Here is a 15,476-nt window from a genome sequence, read left to right as displayed (position 1 = left end):
GCCAAACAACAGTTCCTTTATACATCGACCTTATATTTTTATTTGCATTGAAAAAACTATCCAGACATCCATCGTAATTGAAAATATACAAATCTGCGTTACGAATGCAAAATGTGCTTGTTTTTCAGAATTCGCGAAAAATCTATGGAACGCATTATAAACCAGAATCGTTACAATTTTCGATAGAAAAAAATTACACATACGCCACAGTGAACCCTTGGCGCTTTTTACACCATTCAAATGAACCCAGAGCATCTTTGAACACCTACTCGTATGTCATATATGTACATACATTTAACATTTTTAGTAATGTAGTTTTTTCTAAAACTAGGGTTTCCTTTGAATAATTTTTCGAAAAAGCCGCTAGATGTAATAACTCAGTTTTAAGTCATTGGATCATATTGGCACTTTTGTAAATAAACCTAGCTCCTAGCGTATGGAGAAGTCAATATAAATCCAAAATCAGTCCCATTTTTCAAACTTCGAATTTTTTTAAGCGAAATTTTATTTTTTTCATTTAATTTTAGTTTTGATGATAGGGAGTCAAAATTTAATTTTAAGTATAAATAAATGTACGACGACTCCATGAAAGGACAAGGCTAGTTTTACACAATTTTTGTACTTAAATGTAAAATTAAAAAAAAAAAACATAAAATTATTTTTTCAAAGGAAAAGGAACTGCATCTTAATGAATTTGAGCCTAAAAAAATGTGCAATTTGTCTTATTACGGAGTAATAAAGTATTAAATCTGAAAGGATCGGCTTCATATTTCCTAATCAGGCCACGACTAAATTATAAGAATAAATACAATTCTGCAATCGAATGCATCTCCATTCAAAGACTGGAAACAACTCGCTATAGCTACAGAATCTTCCCTTAATCTTTCGGAAACTTATGTTGATGATTGGCAAAGCAGTTTGCAGTTGTGATTGCTAAGTTTGACCAAAAATTTGATGTAGAAAATCTTTTTAGGGCAGATTTCAGCATTAAATTTAGACATGAATTACTTCAGGAATTAATTCTTAGTTGCTCTAAAGCCAGAGCCATGCTTGAATTTTATATAGCATCGAAATGATTCTACCTCTTCTTAACTGTTTGTCCAATTGAGCAAAAGATCCGTCGGTTATACTTTTGGAGAAGTGTTTTAACTTAATGAAATCCTAAATTGAGCAATAGTTTAGCCCCACTTTTTTTAATTTTGTCAACATGCTCCTTAAAACCTTAACAATTTCATTTTAGCCTTTAATTGTAGTTTTAAACTATTTACTTTTATGTTGGAAAGCACGCAATATTGCGTATCTTCTTTTGTGTTTCAAATCAAAGTTTATATTTCTTAAACATTGATTAAAAGGTAATATGATAGTATTTTTGAGTACTTACCCACTTTCTTATAATGTGACTCATTAAGCAAAGTTCAAAACGATCTCAGCCAACAAGCATCTCCAGCCGGCTTGATCCCTTTTGTACTTTTTTTTTCAACGCAGATATTGTTTAGACCAATCATAAAGTTGAGATTAGTGATATTAAAACCAAATACTCTTTCCTTTCAGATTATTTTATATAAAAAATGTGTTAACAAATAAATAACATTTAACTATTCTTTCTAAATACAAGCTATTGACTCTTCAAATAATTCAGGTAATCGATTCAATTCTACATTCGATGAACTCTCAACAAATTCATTCTCCTCAATAATTTTATAACTATTTCTATTCCCACCAACAATATCTGTTGTATCTGATCTTTCATTAAGAAAATCAAAATATTTTCTATCTTCAATGCTAGACAATTCCAAAGCTGCTGAAGAAAGCTTCAAAAGTTTATTTTCCGGTGAGACAGGTGGTTGTCTGTAAATATCCATTACCGGCTCCATGCAAGGTTCTTCAATTAAATTTTGACTTGAAAAGTTTTCATTTTTAATTTCTGGTATTCTTTCGTTCATGTGAGCTTTTCGATAATGTGTGACTAGACGCAATCTTGAGACATATTGTTTATAACACAAATGACATTTTTGTATGTCTGTCTTAATACATCCTACCGTTTGGACATTAGGATCAATTAAAACAGGTTTCTTACGAAAAGATGCTGGAATCTCCAAACCCGGATGATTCTTCAATATATGACCTTTTCGTTTTGCATTGTTCTTGTATAGCTTCGGACAATGGGGACACTTGAACATTGTTTGAATTTTCACAATTGGTTGATTCAACTCTTCTATGGAATCGATATTCTGTTCAGGGTGTCGTTTCACCAAATGATTGACTAACATTCCTCGTCGCTTAAAACCCAGTTTACAAGGTTCACATTTGAATTGAGAGTGATAGTAGCTTTCTGCTATCACTTCTGGTGACTTAACCGGAGAGGTCTTAGATGATTTAAGTTTCTTCGAAGGAGTTAACTTAAGATTCTCTGAATCATCATTTTTTTCAGAAGATTTTTCTTTCTTTCCAATTCGTGACTTTTTGGTTTTTCTTTTCGTTTTTCCTTTGTGAAAAGTCTTCACATGATTATTGAGTTCACTTCTCTTCTGAAATTGTTGGGGGCACTCCAAACACGGGATAGTTTTCTTCTTGCCATGAGTGGCTTTATGACGCCGCAAGTAGCTGAGATGAAGGAACAAACGATCGCATTCGTTGCAGGGGTATTTCAAAGCCGGATGGAAGATTCGTATATGCCTACGAACAATGTGATATTCTTTGTAATTCTGTAAAAATAAGAGTTTCATTTAAATTCTCAAATAAGTTGCAATGATTTACCTTTTTACAATGAAAACACACAAAGAAGCCATCAACTTTGTGCCTAAGAACGTGCTTTTTAAAGTCCACAACATATTTAAAAGTTTCTTGGCAAAATACACACGAATAAAGGCGATTTGTATGACTACGAACATGAGCCGCTAGAGCAGTTGGGGTTGCACAATGCTGATCACAGTGAGGGCACTTATGTGGCTTATCGATGTTCGAGTGGGTTCGGCGATGCAACTTAAATGACTCTGATGAAAAGTAAGCTAAAAGATATTTCAGTTCGACTTACCTTAAGTTTATTTTCAGACAAAAATCTTTTCGAACACAAAGGACACTTATGTGTCGATCGTTTTTGTTTTGCTGGTTTTGCCGGTTTAGTTTTAGCAGTCTTATTAGCAGCTATATGCAAGGCAAAGTGCTTCTTCAAACTTGCATTTGTCATAAAGACTTTAAAACAAATCAAACATCTACTCGAATTCTTTGGTAATTCTGATATTTTCCTAAATTTCTTTGTCCGTTTTCGTTTGATTTTCCTTTTCGATATAATACATGAAGCATCTTCTAAATCATGCACTTTCAAATGTGATTGCATTTCTTGAGAAGTTGGAAATCTTTGATCACATTCAAAACACATCCATGGATTATCAGATTCGTATTTCTTTTGTGTGTCTTCCATGGATGGACTGAGTATTGGCAAATTATATTTTTCCGCATAAGCATTGTGATAGCCAACACGAAGTTCTTCTTTGGGGGCGATATCACGATTGCATTTGAAAAATATTCGATCATTTTCTTCGATAATTTGTAAATTTTGTTCGGCAAATGTTTTGGCTAGACGAACAAATCGCATCCAATTGGAAGTATCTGGTTTGAGGGAAAAGCCAATATGAATGGGGAAAAGCTATGTAAGAGTTTTTGAGTCAACTTACTTTCATTTGTAACGATTAGAATTCTGGACTTTCCAACCAATAGGAGGGGATAGTGACGTGGTTCTTGAGATCTCAGTATGTTTAGATAAATATCGTTAGTAAAACGAATTTCTCCCTGGAACGGACCAAACTTGGTTCTTTGAAGAATTTTTTTTACAGCATAAACGGAAGGTTCTGAAATTTTAATTTTTTAGTTTTTTTTTTAATTGAAAATTGTTATCTGCAGCAAATTTTTTTTTTTTCACTTCGCATCTAAATATCTTTTTTGTAGAGGGTGACCTAACGAGATAGAGAGGGAGAAGTGTTTCCACTAAGGGATTTTCTCTTGTATCCAGGCACCAATAGAATATACTTTTTAGTGTACACCGTGCTATATAGGCTACTTCAACATATTTAGAGCTAAGACCAATAAGGAGGGGTTAGACCAGCTTCAAGTTCTTAGAACTTAAATGTGAAACATGTGCGGATTTTGGTTGGGCTGCAACTTCTCTCGGCAAATTGCAACTTTGAATTTTACTTAAACACAGCCTTGGGAAACCAATTTGTGTTTGGTTTAATAGACCAACAAATTTCTGCGTCATCTACTCGAAAAAAAGCGACTTGAAATTTGAAACAGCAGTTAACGCCGTCAATGCCTTCGAGAGACCTGGAAAACAGTTAGACATTTGGTGATAAACGGAAGGATACAATAAAAAACTTAGGAGGTCATTTACTTGTAAATAGTAATTCTCAAGACAATTCATATGAATTTGACTTTAGGAGAGCTAATTTTCATCAGTTATCTGATAAACTTAGTGCATCTGGTATTGTAAATATTCCAGTTTCGTGTGACGTTGAAAACGCGGTGTCATATTTTTATAACGTTTTAAATAGTTGTATAGCGGAGATAGTTCCCTTGAAAAGATCCAAATACACAAGCATATGCCATCCATGGTATACCAAAGAACTTAAAACTCTCCGAAACAAAAGAAATAAAGCATGGAAAAATTATTTGAAAAATATGTCCCCGGAAAATCATGATTTATACATCTCTCTTTTTGATGAGTTTAAGACTCTCTCTAATAGTATTTATGCAGAATATCTTGAGTCGATGGAGATTTCTATCAAACAAGACCCTAAAAGTTTTTGGAAATTCGTCAATTCAAAAAAAAGTCTGACGGCTATCCAGTCAACTTTAATTATAACAATAATATCTTAAAAAGTACTATTGAGATCTCTGACGCGTTTGCAAATAACTTTAGTCAATCTTTTATTGATACCCCCATCGATATAGATATAGATTACTTCCATTATTTACGTGATTACCCCCAAGTTACATTTAACAGTATTCCAGTTGAGCTCGATAAGATCTCACACTGTCTTTCACTTCTTCATGATGATTGCTCTCTGGGACCTGATGGAATTCCTCCGATAGTTTTGAAAAACTGTAGATCCGTTTTAGCTCTCCCTCTTCAACACATTTTCGTATTATCTCTTAAATCGGGTATATTTCCAAACATATGGAAAAGCGCATATATTACTCCTGTTTTTAAAAAGGGAGATAAAGCCCACATAACTAACTATAGGCCAATATCTAAACTTTCATGTATTCCAAAGCTTTTTGAGCAAGTTATTTGTGATAGTTTAACGTTCTACTGTAAAAATATTATTTGTAATCAACAACATGGTTTCATGCAAAAAAGATCAACGGTTACGAATCTACTTTCATTTTTGCAAAATTGCTCCTTCGCTTTAGAAAGTGGACAGGAACTCGACTGCATTTATACAGACTATTCTAAGGCTTTTGATCAACTTTCTCATGACATCATAAAGTTTAAATTAAAAATGTTTGGTTTTCCTATAAGTTTTATCACTTGGATTTCTTCTTACCTTAAAAATAGATCATATCAGGTGAAATTCAGAGGGACCTTCTCAAAATCGTTCATTGCCAAATCGGGCGTCCCGCAAGGTAGTCACCTGGGACCTCTTCTTTTTATTTTAGCTATTAATGACGTACCGTTATGTTTACGTAAGAGTGAAATTCTTATTTTCGCAGATGATATGAAAATTTACAAAAGCATTAGCTCTGTGAATGACCGCATATCCTTGCAAGATGATCTTGATAGATTTGCTATTTGGTGTACAAGGAACGGTTTAAATCTCAACCCGACTAAGTGTCAGACGATAACCTTTTCAAAGAAAAAAACTCCTAGTCTGTATGATTATAAGATATCTCATCACACTTTACTAAGTGTGCATAGCTTTAAAGACCTTGGTGTTAACTTTAACTCCAACCTCGATTTCTCAGAGCACATAAACCTGATTGTAAACAAGGCCAATTCTATGTTAGGTTTTGTCAAGCGTTGGTCGAAAGAGTTTAGGGACCCTTACGTTACATTAGCTCTTTACAACTGCTTAGTTCGCCCCCACTTAGAATACGCATCTCAAGTTTGGACACCTTTTTATAGCATCCATATAGAAAGAATAGAATCAGTCCAACGTAATTTTATTCGTTTTGCCTTAAAAGGCTTACCATGGACGGACCCTTTTAACCTTCCTTCCTATGAGCATCGAATCAACCTACTGCAGATCCAAACCTTGTCTCAAAGGAGAGTAAATAACGACCTTGTATTTATTCATCAACTTATAACGGGTGTAATTGATGGCCCGGATCTGCTTAATTCTATTAATTTTAACTACCGGAGAGGTGCTTATAACTTTCGTAGCTTAGATTTAATAAAATTACCCCAACACCGTACTAATTATGGTATGCATGTGCCCTTAACTCGCATGTGTAAGCTTGTAAATTTGAATACTAATCTGTTTGATTTTAATATTAATAAAACTAGTCTGAAAAAAATACTAAAAACCAGTGTACCACGCTCATAAATTTTTTTTTTTGTATTTATGTTCAATGTTTACTGATTCTTTTCTCATTTAATGTCTTTATACCTAATTGTATGTACATTATGTATATTGAATTATTTTTTTATCAACACTCTTGACTATTAAAACATTTTTGTTTTAAAATTTTGACACTTTCTGAAAATTAAACATGAAATATTAAATTTATTTTTTTGTTCATTTTAAATTTTTTTTATTTTGCACAGATATAATAAATGCTTGTACTAAGCAGTCCCAATCTTTGACCTTCCTTTGATATTCGTATCACCATTCTCTGCTTTACTTATTTAGTTCTTTTTAATTTGTTTTTACCTTCAAAAAACACTAAAAAGTGCCGATACGATAATCATCCGCAAATGTCTTCGTACTCGGTGAAAATGGACCCCAGCGCGTGCGGTATCTGGGGGGGAAAGAGGCGTGGGAATTATAAAAAAAAAACGAGAAGACTGTGCGCATAGGCAATTAATAGCCGAAGGCCCCATTAACTCAAGGTGTGAAAAAAGAAATAAATAAAATGCACGACTGTGTCGCACGTACTTGCTCTATGAATTCGAAATGCTTTGAAGACTTATTTATACTTTGGTAAATTTATAAAAAAAAAAATAAAAAAAAACTCTTTAAATGAAAACGAACTCAAAAAAAGTATGCAGTTTGACTTCTTTTATAAAACTAATTTTTTGAAAAAATGTTTTAAAATAAAGTTGGTAAGCCATTTAGTAGAAACTATTAATCAACACCTAAAACCATAATTTCCAAAAAATTCAATGTCGTTTTTGAAAATTCGATTTTCAAAAAAAAAAAAAGAATTCAAATTTTTTTAAAAATCCAATTTTTTTTGATTTATATAAAAAAATTATAAAATTGTTTTTGTTTAAAAAAATTCATTGAAAGGAGAATGGGCATTTTGGACGTTGAGCGGCCATTAATAAAATTGGTATCAAATGAAAGGACTATAACTTAGGAAAAACTTTTACTATGGACGTTTCGCAGTATTGCGTTAAGAATGTAAGAAAATGCAGTATTAGTATCGTTAATGCATTATTCAATGTATGAACGACAAATTGGTTTATATTTTTATTTGGAACATAAAATATGATGCTCTGTCATTTTCCCTGAGTCTGAAGTCATTACTCTTGAAAATCCGACCAATAGAACTCATAATATAAGATTTTTAAGACAACCACTTCAAGATTTTGTTCGAAAGTTTTCAAACAATTCAAACTAACAAAAAATTGAATAACGAAACTCTCAAAATAGTCTTGACACTGTTGTTTTAAAATGCTTATAGTTTGGGTTCTAGTGGTTGGATATTCAAGATAAAGGTCTTCAGATTTAGGGAAAATGAGAGAGTATCGTATTTTGCACTTAAAATACACACATAAGATACAACTTTGAGACAATCTGCATAAAGTGTTATTTGCAAAAATGCATTTTATCCGTTTTTGGAGTACGTCACAAGGATAAAACTTCTCCACAATACCTATATGTAAACCTTAATTACTTCAAAAAATAACAAATTCATTCCTGGCCACGCGACGTCCACATTCCATACAAACTTGCCCATTCTCCTTTATTTATGAAAAGATTGACCTTGTCTTAGAACTAATACTTGAATTTTTTATTAAAATCTTAGGAGTCGTTTTTGAGAAAATTAAACTTTTCCAAAATTGATATATTACAGGTACCGTTATTTTTGGTCAAAAAAAATTAATTTCAAAAGCCCCTCTATTAAGGATCCAAAAACTGCTACATATCAAATTTGAAATAGATCGACCCATCCGTTTAGGCTGTAGCTCCCTTTACAGACCGACAGACATCCTGATAGAATGACGGACAGACGAATTTTCGAGGCAACCAACGGGAATGATGTATGTACATATGTGGTGGCATGTGCCAGGCAAAGTTGCAACTTTTCTTAGAGATGGTTTTGCATGGTATCAAAGGGGTTTCTGTTTAATTAGACGACATACTCGTAAGAACAACCGCACAAGAACAAGATGAATTACATCAAGAACGAATTAACGACGTCTTTAAAACGCCAAAATAATTTTAACATGAGAGTAACTTGGGAGAAAACAGAGTTCATGAAAGACCAAATTGAACTCTGTGGTTATAAAATTGATAAAAGTGGTATTAGAAAAGGGGATACAAAGATTGAAGCGTTACAAAATTTGAGGCGACCAACAAATAATAACTAAGTTCAAGGATTTGTCGGATATAAAAGACTTTAGCACAATTCTTTCCCTGATTTAAAGACTTTTACAAAACAAAGTAACTTTCTTATGGGACCTTAATGCTTTACCTAACAAGGTTGCTGGTTTCTCCAAAACGTGGAATCCGTACATATTTAACCAAAATCTGCTGGTGGAGTGGGATGAAGTATGGAGTAATGTCGGCTCCTCAGAGGAAAAAAAAAACAGTTCGAGAGAGGAACCATCTAAGATCGTTGGCTGGGGCTGCCTTAAGGATCTGATCACTTTAAATAAGTATGTAAGTAATAAACTTCAAGGACTTATGATATATCTGTCAAGTTTTTTAATAAAATTTCTCAGTAACTTGTAACATCGAAATTCTTCGGCCTACATTTTTTATCAAAATATGGCGTATGAATACATAAGTGAGCAACGACAACAGTATACTAAGAAGGTAAATAATAATGAAAAAAAATTAATAACTGCGAGTATCTAAGATTGATTTTTCGTTAGAACATCGATACAAACGCCTTGCGTAATCCTCCAATAAAATGTAACGCATTAAAATTTATAAAGCCATTCGAAAACTCTCACCTCCGACTTGCACCAAAGCCTCTGCAAGAATCCAAAAGCATCAATAAAAATGATTACCGTGGCGAATTGCAAGTTCAAGCTGAGAAAACTTCATTAATTCGATACCCCGGAGCTGTTGAGAACTCTGAAGTATTGACAATAGATCGTTCAAAACCAGGTTACTCCAAGTACTTAGATTTATCGGCAACATCCAATCGACTTGATTACTACCCTATCTCATTTGATCAACAACGAGGAATAGCAGCAAAAGATAACATAACTTATTGGACTTGGATAAAAAACGACACGAATAAAGTACACAATGTTTGGCCAATAAAACAAAATTTATCAGACAATTTCAGGACAAACAAAAAATCAAAAGGTAATCGTGGTGAATTCCAAATTATACAAAATTCTGTACCAAACAATGGACTTACAACTGAAACCAAATCGAATTTTAAAAACCCTGACAAAACATTAGAATTTAATATTAATTGTATTTCTGATCAACTAGATAGCCAGTAATATGAAAATTAATAAATTAACTAAATTTGCAGAAGAAAAAAATTAATGTTTATGTTGAACTTACCGTTTGTATCAGAGTTGATTGGACCAAGGTATAGATAATTTGTGGGAAGTGTGGCTCTTGCTCGACTCTCAATGGTTTTATCTGGAACAAGAACTTAAAAGAATTGTAAGTTTTGAAAAACTGTTATTTTTTTTTACAAAAAATGCATATATTTTTTTAAAACAAGACCAAATATCTTTAGCTGAAAGTTTTTTAAGGTAGATTTGAATAGTATGTCATACTTAATATTATATAGCATATAAACAAATAAATTATTGTTCCTATCTTCGTGACCTTTTTTAGAATAATAAATAAGTGTAAATTTATATAAACAAATAAGGTCTTGAGGTGGGACAGGAATTTACACTTTCCCGCGGTAGAAATTTCGTGTATCATATTGTTCAATAAGCTGCGTGGAACAATAGCTTTTGACAAAGTATGGCACGAAGGCCTCAAATTCAATTTAAGACAAGAACCTTGTCTGAAGGGCTCTTTACCAGAACATTTGCAAAATATTTAGAGAACAGAATTTTTCGCTTTATAATCAGAAATAAATTCTTCCTTATTTCGTAACCTTTCTTTATTAAAATATTGTGTTCTTTTTCGTCGGCTACAGGTCTGATTTGAATATATATTTTTTACCTAGTTCTCGATCGACGTTTCGATTGTGGCTACAATCTTCTTCAGGATCTAAGAAAAATATTTCTAAAAATTGCTATTATAAATAAAATTTATACTTATCTTAAAGTTTTTATATTAATGGATTTCTTTTTATTCTTGTTTGATTTCTTGGTTATGTTCAAATATTTCAAAACTCAAAAAAGGAAAATGTCTTGAAAAAGACGTTTTCTATCATCGAAATAAATTTTAATATAAAAACTTTAAGATAAGTATAAATAAAAGTGTTTGTTATTTTGAATTCAAAACTTTCCAAGAAGAGAGCTGATATGGTTAGTTAAAAACGCTTATATCTTGGTTTTTATTTGTCGCATCACCGAGATTGAGGTATTGAGGCTTAGGAAAAATGACAGAGCATCAGTCCATATATTGAGAATGTAAATTTTTGTTTTTTTGGCCTACTCACATCAATTGGAAAACTCGCGTTATATAACCCCCCGAAAACCATATAATGCCGCGATTTAAAGCTGCCAGTCTTTTGAATTCGTTTTCAGAACGCATAAGGCTATAAAACTGCATACTCACATTTTGGTTATACCTCCACTTCCAAAATTTGCTGTGGGCTCTCGGTCTACTACAAATAAGCCAAAAAATTGCAAATATTTTTTTATTTTTTTTTATTTTCTCGCCAACGCACAGTGGTCGATTTTGAGTCACTAGGTGGACTTAATTCTTTTATATGTCTTATTGGCTTAGAATATTATTTTTAAAGTGATAACGTCTTACAAATCGATGAACCCTAATCTCCCGTTCTTCCCGTGCCTGTTAGCAGTTTTTTCACCTTAGCCTCTATATTCATTATCAATGTACAGCTTAAACTATTACACTGGTTTACAAGGGTTTTGTTGCCGAAACAAAAATACACTTTTCTGAAGGTTTTCGGTGTCCTGAACTCGAATCCGAAGTTAAAAAAAATTAATCAGCTCCCGTTTTTGAAATATTACCGTTAGAAGATGCAAAAAAACGTTTTTTTGGGTACTTTGGACCTTATTCTTTTATATAAGGAAAATTGTTTGAGCATATTTAGTAACGGTTTCTATAAGAACTGTTTTCCATCTTTCAATGCCTGTTTAAATCTTTCTGATGTCTTTTTTATTGCCCGAGATATCTTTAATGGGAAAAAATATTTCTTTTTCCCAAATTTTTTACCGTTTTCGAGCCCTTTTGACCGTTTTTTATTTATATCTTTTTCGTTTTGATAGATATATTAATCAAATTAACAGGAAATATAAATAAAAGCCAGGACTATATTTGTGCAAAATTTCAATCTTTTTCATAGTTACATTTTTGAGATAACGGTAAAAAGATGGTCTTTTTTTTGACACGTAATATCTTTTTACATAGAGCATTTGTAAATTTGATTTATTTTAATTTTGAAAAGAGATAATATAACCTTTCATTTCATATATCACACATAACAGTTCATGCTCTACAAACTAGACAATCTTGAACAATGTCCTTCCGTAATAAAAATGGTCACCTTAAAAAGAGCGAATTGGTACCTGAAAAAGACGAAAAAAATTGTTTGCGGCGGTTTTCGGCACTTAATTTTAGCATCAAATTAAAGGTAATGATTCAAACTACAAAATATAAAAAATTCACGATGGCACTCTTCGGCACTTTTTTTTAATCGTCCAAGAAGTAAAAAACAAACATCTGAAAACTATCAAAAAAATGCCTTACAACATTCAGTTAATAGAAATAGAATTCGACTTTTTTTTTACAAAAAACAAATTGAATTTAAAAATGCATACCACTAGCATTTTCTGACATTTTTTTGTTCAACTCAATTACTCACTTTTATCATAAACTATCACTTTGTAAACACTTGTTAACTCGTGGAAGTTAAAATAGAGAGTGAGCAAATCATGAATGATTACATTGAGATGCTTCCCATGAATAAAATAACGGCATCAAAAAATTATTTTTGTTGGTTTTTGTTGTTTAAGAATATTTACTTTCGGCCTAACGGTATTTTTTATGTTGACAACAACTTTTTTTTTCGACTTTTGACCAGCTACGATGTACTGAATCGACCAGTGTGCAACGCCCCCAATAAATGCAGACAGACTAAGTTATTGGTTATCACTATGACCTAGCTCCCGGCTCTTAGACTAAATCGATCCGTTTCAAAAATTTAGGACCAGCTTAAGAATTTTTATAATTTTTTAAATCAATACTTACTGTAGTCGTCATCATCATCATCATCTTCTGATGAATCAGTTTTCTGTGCGCTCGTATTGATAGCGTAGTTATCAGCATGCTGTTCTTCATCTATACTTTGTTGATTAAGACAGGATAAAAAATGTTTATCTCTTTGTGTGATATCATTTACCGCAGCAACTATAATAAATAATAATAATAAATACATTTTAGAATCTCAAGATTAAAGTACCTATAAAAACCTACGCAATGGTGACATAGTACTCTCTAATAATATTCTCTGTTGTTCCCTGCTAAGCATATCCGTTGATATTATTTGCTCTTGATTCTCTTCATATTCAACATGCGATTCAATTGCATCCATATGACTTTCATTTGGAAATTCATCATATGGCTGCAATGTATAGTTATCGCCTTCCACGGCAGCTGCTGCATCAACTAAATGTGTAACATCACCTGGATCAATTGGAATAAGTTCGACAATTTCCTCCGGATTTCCATCTTCATTTGTCACATAAAAGTTCTGATATAAATGACCATTTGGTGAACGATGCATGACAACACTTGTTGCTATCGGTTCACCAGTCTCTTCATCATTACCATGAATATAATCAAGTTCTACCCCGCCTCCAGTACCATCATTTGGGACTGAATTAGGCATTTCATTGATAACCATTACTTCTGGTCGATTTGCACTTTGATGTGTTTCAATTGGAAGTTCATTATTGTATGCCAAATAAGAGCTATCGACAACTTTTGATGCATCCACAAAGTGATTGAGGATTTTAGCAGCTCTAAGTACATTATCATCATTTTGATGATGATTGTGATGGGATATTACATTTGGAAGGTTTTCATTATAAGTGATAGGGTTGTTTTCTTCATTTGAATGTGGTACATTAGTCTTATCATAAAATGGACTAAAACGAGCTGCAGTTGTACACATATTTGGATCGTACGAACTGACTCTTTGGAATCCTCCATAAACATAATTGTTTTGTTGGGATTCTATGATAACATATTGGTTTGATTTTTTGTTGATGACAATAAAATAAATTAAATAATGGATTATTTTTACCTGTGTTTTCTATGCTTTCACTCATTGCAAATCTGAATTGTTTTTATAAAAATATAAAAGTTATTTAACATCCGAATTCCTTTTAATTATTTGGGAAAGGATATCTTCTGGCTAGTAAACAAATGCAAAAAACATAACAACTTTCAGATTTCAGTGGGTTTTACATTCAACGACTTTCATGAATCATGAAGAAGCATTTACATTGACAAACATGTTGGCAAGCATGAATCCTACACTGCTGTGCTGGTCAATAAAATAGGTTCACCCTATTAAAGCCTGGTACGCTGCTCGCGCTAAATTTTAGCTCCCATACAAATTATCGAAAATTTTTAGCCGAGATAAAATGGATCCCATACAAATTATCGATAACTTGTATGGGAATTTTATCTCGGCTAAAATTTAGCGCGAGCAGCGTACCAGGCTTTAACTACAAACTTATGGGGTTCTCGTTTGGTAAATTTATATTTTGATCTATAAATTGATTTTTTTCGTTGCGAAACGAATACGTTTTCAGATCGATTTTTATTTGCTTTAGTATTGGTGTGTATTTATGTCTGTGAACTAGGCAGCGATCGCAGTTGTCAAAAATATTGATACCACCGTTGATTTTTTTATTCGAGAATGAGCTGGACGAATACAAATTATTCACTTAAAATTGCTTCCATTTGAACTCAAAAATCCAAAGTGATGGATGTCAACAATGATGCAGAGTGGTGTTAGTAAAAGAGGGGTAAATCTGCCGAAAAATCCAGATCTAAAAAATTGATCAAAGATCAAAAAATAAATCAATTTTTTTGGCCAAACGAAGGCAAAAATTGTCAAAATCAGTTTTTTGACAGATCTAAATCAAAAAATAAATTGATTTTTGTATCAAACGAAAACTCCATTAAATTCGTTTGAGCAAAACTCCACAGTTGAATGTGTTGCTGCCATTTAAAATGCACGGGAAAAACTACCCACATATAAGCACTGGGGAGTTTTTTCTCTCATTGCAGCTTGAAGGGTCGAAGAGGAAAACCCCCGAAGTCGCGTCTCTAGGTGAGGTATTCCTTTCTCTATGGTTGCAAAAGTGTAACATTTTCTTAAACTTAAACAGCCAAATATACAGACTACAAATATTTTTACACTTTTGCTATACCCTAACCCTTTTTCAAAAATAAAATACAATTGGTGCAAAATTTGTTTGTTTTAGTTTTAGTAGTAGGTGGTAAATAAAATTAAGCAATTTTACACCTTTTTGTTGGACCGGATCGTGAATAACCCTATCCTATATACATCTTTTTCGTTACAATAGTTTTTGTCCTACCTCTCTCCATCATATTCATAGTTCTGGAAAAAAAGATATTTTGAAATTGCATTCACGAAAAAGATTTTGTAATCTTTTTTTAAGAAAAAAACTCTTCTTTGCCGTTTACAAAATGAACCTATTCTATTGACCAGCAGTGTACAACTTCAGATTACGGATAATTTTGTCATGAGAAATGTTTTGTGGAGATCCCCGCAAAATTATGGCTCGTGAAGACCCACTTGTGTAAATCCCGATTATAACTGGAATTTAAAAGGGGAAATCCCTCCTCAGATGCTTGCCATTTGTTTTGAAAACAAATTTTCTTGAGAGCGATTTCATTTCACAAAATTTCGGAAAGCATTTCATTTCTTTTAACAAA

At 32.5% G+C, this 15,476-nt stretch overlaps 2 protein-coding genes across 3 annotated transcripts; one reads left to right on the top strand and one right to left on the bottom strand.

The window, feature by feature from the left end:
• Positions 1-811: 811 nt before the first annotated feature.
• LOC129921424 (PR domain zinc finger protein 10-like) lies at positions 812-13,934 on the bottom strand. 2 transcript variants are annotated; one of them, XM_056003239.1, is made up of 8 exons: positions 13,810-13,934; positions 12,978-13,739; positions 12,753-12,911; positions 9,912-9,992; positions 3,675-3,848; positions 3,035-3,609; positions 2,758-2,982; positions 812-2,705 (listed from the first exon to the last, which is right to left on the bottom strand). In XM_056003239.1, exons 1-8 carry the CDS (start codon positions 13,832-13,834, stop codon positions 1,605-1,607), a joined length of 3,102 nt encoding a protein of 1,033 aa, XP_055859214.1. In that variant the 5' UTR covers positions 13,835-13,934; the 3' UTR covers positions 812-1,604. The 2 variants fall into 2 exon arrangements, with proteins under 2 accessions (XP_055859214.1, XP_055859213.1); XM_056003238.1 differs by having other exon boundaries at positions 817-2,705; positions 9,912-10,004.
• Positions 9,053-9,901, top strand: LOC129921425 (uncharacterized). The gene is made up of 2 exons (XM_056003240.1): positions 9,053-9,203; positions 9,263-9,901. Exons 1-2 carry the CDS (start codon positions 9,156-9,158, stop codon positions 9,845-9,847), a joined length of 633 nt encoding a protein of 210 aa, XP_055859215.1. The 5' UTR covers positions 9,053-9,155; the 3' UTR covers positions 9,848-9,901.
• Positions 13,935-15,476: the final 1,542 nt, after the last annotated feature.

The sequence above is a fragment of the Episyrphus balteatus genome, chromosome 1 (assembly GCF_945859705.1).
Source record: "Episyrphus balteatus chromosome 1, idEpiBalt1.1, whole genome shotgun sequence".
NCBI lineage: Eukaryota > Metazoa > Arthropoda > Insecta > Diptera > Syrphidae > Episyrphus > Episyrphus balteatus.
The sequence above is the reverse complement of the archived record's forward strand: the minus strand, read 5'-3'. Positions and strand labels throughout refer to the sequence as shown.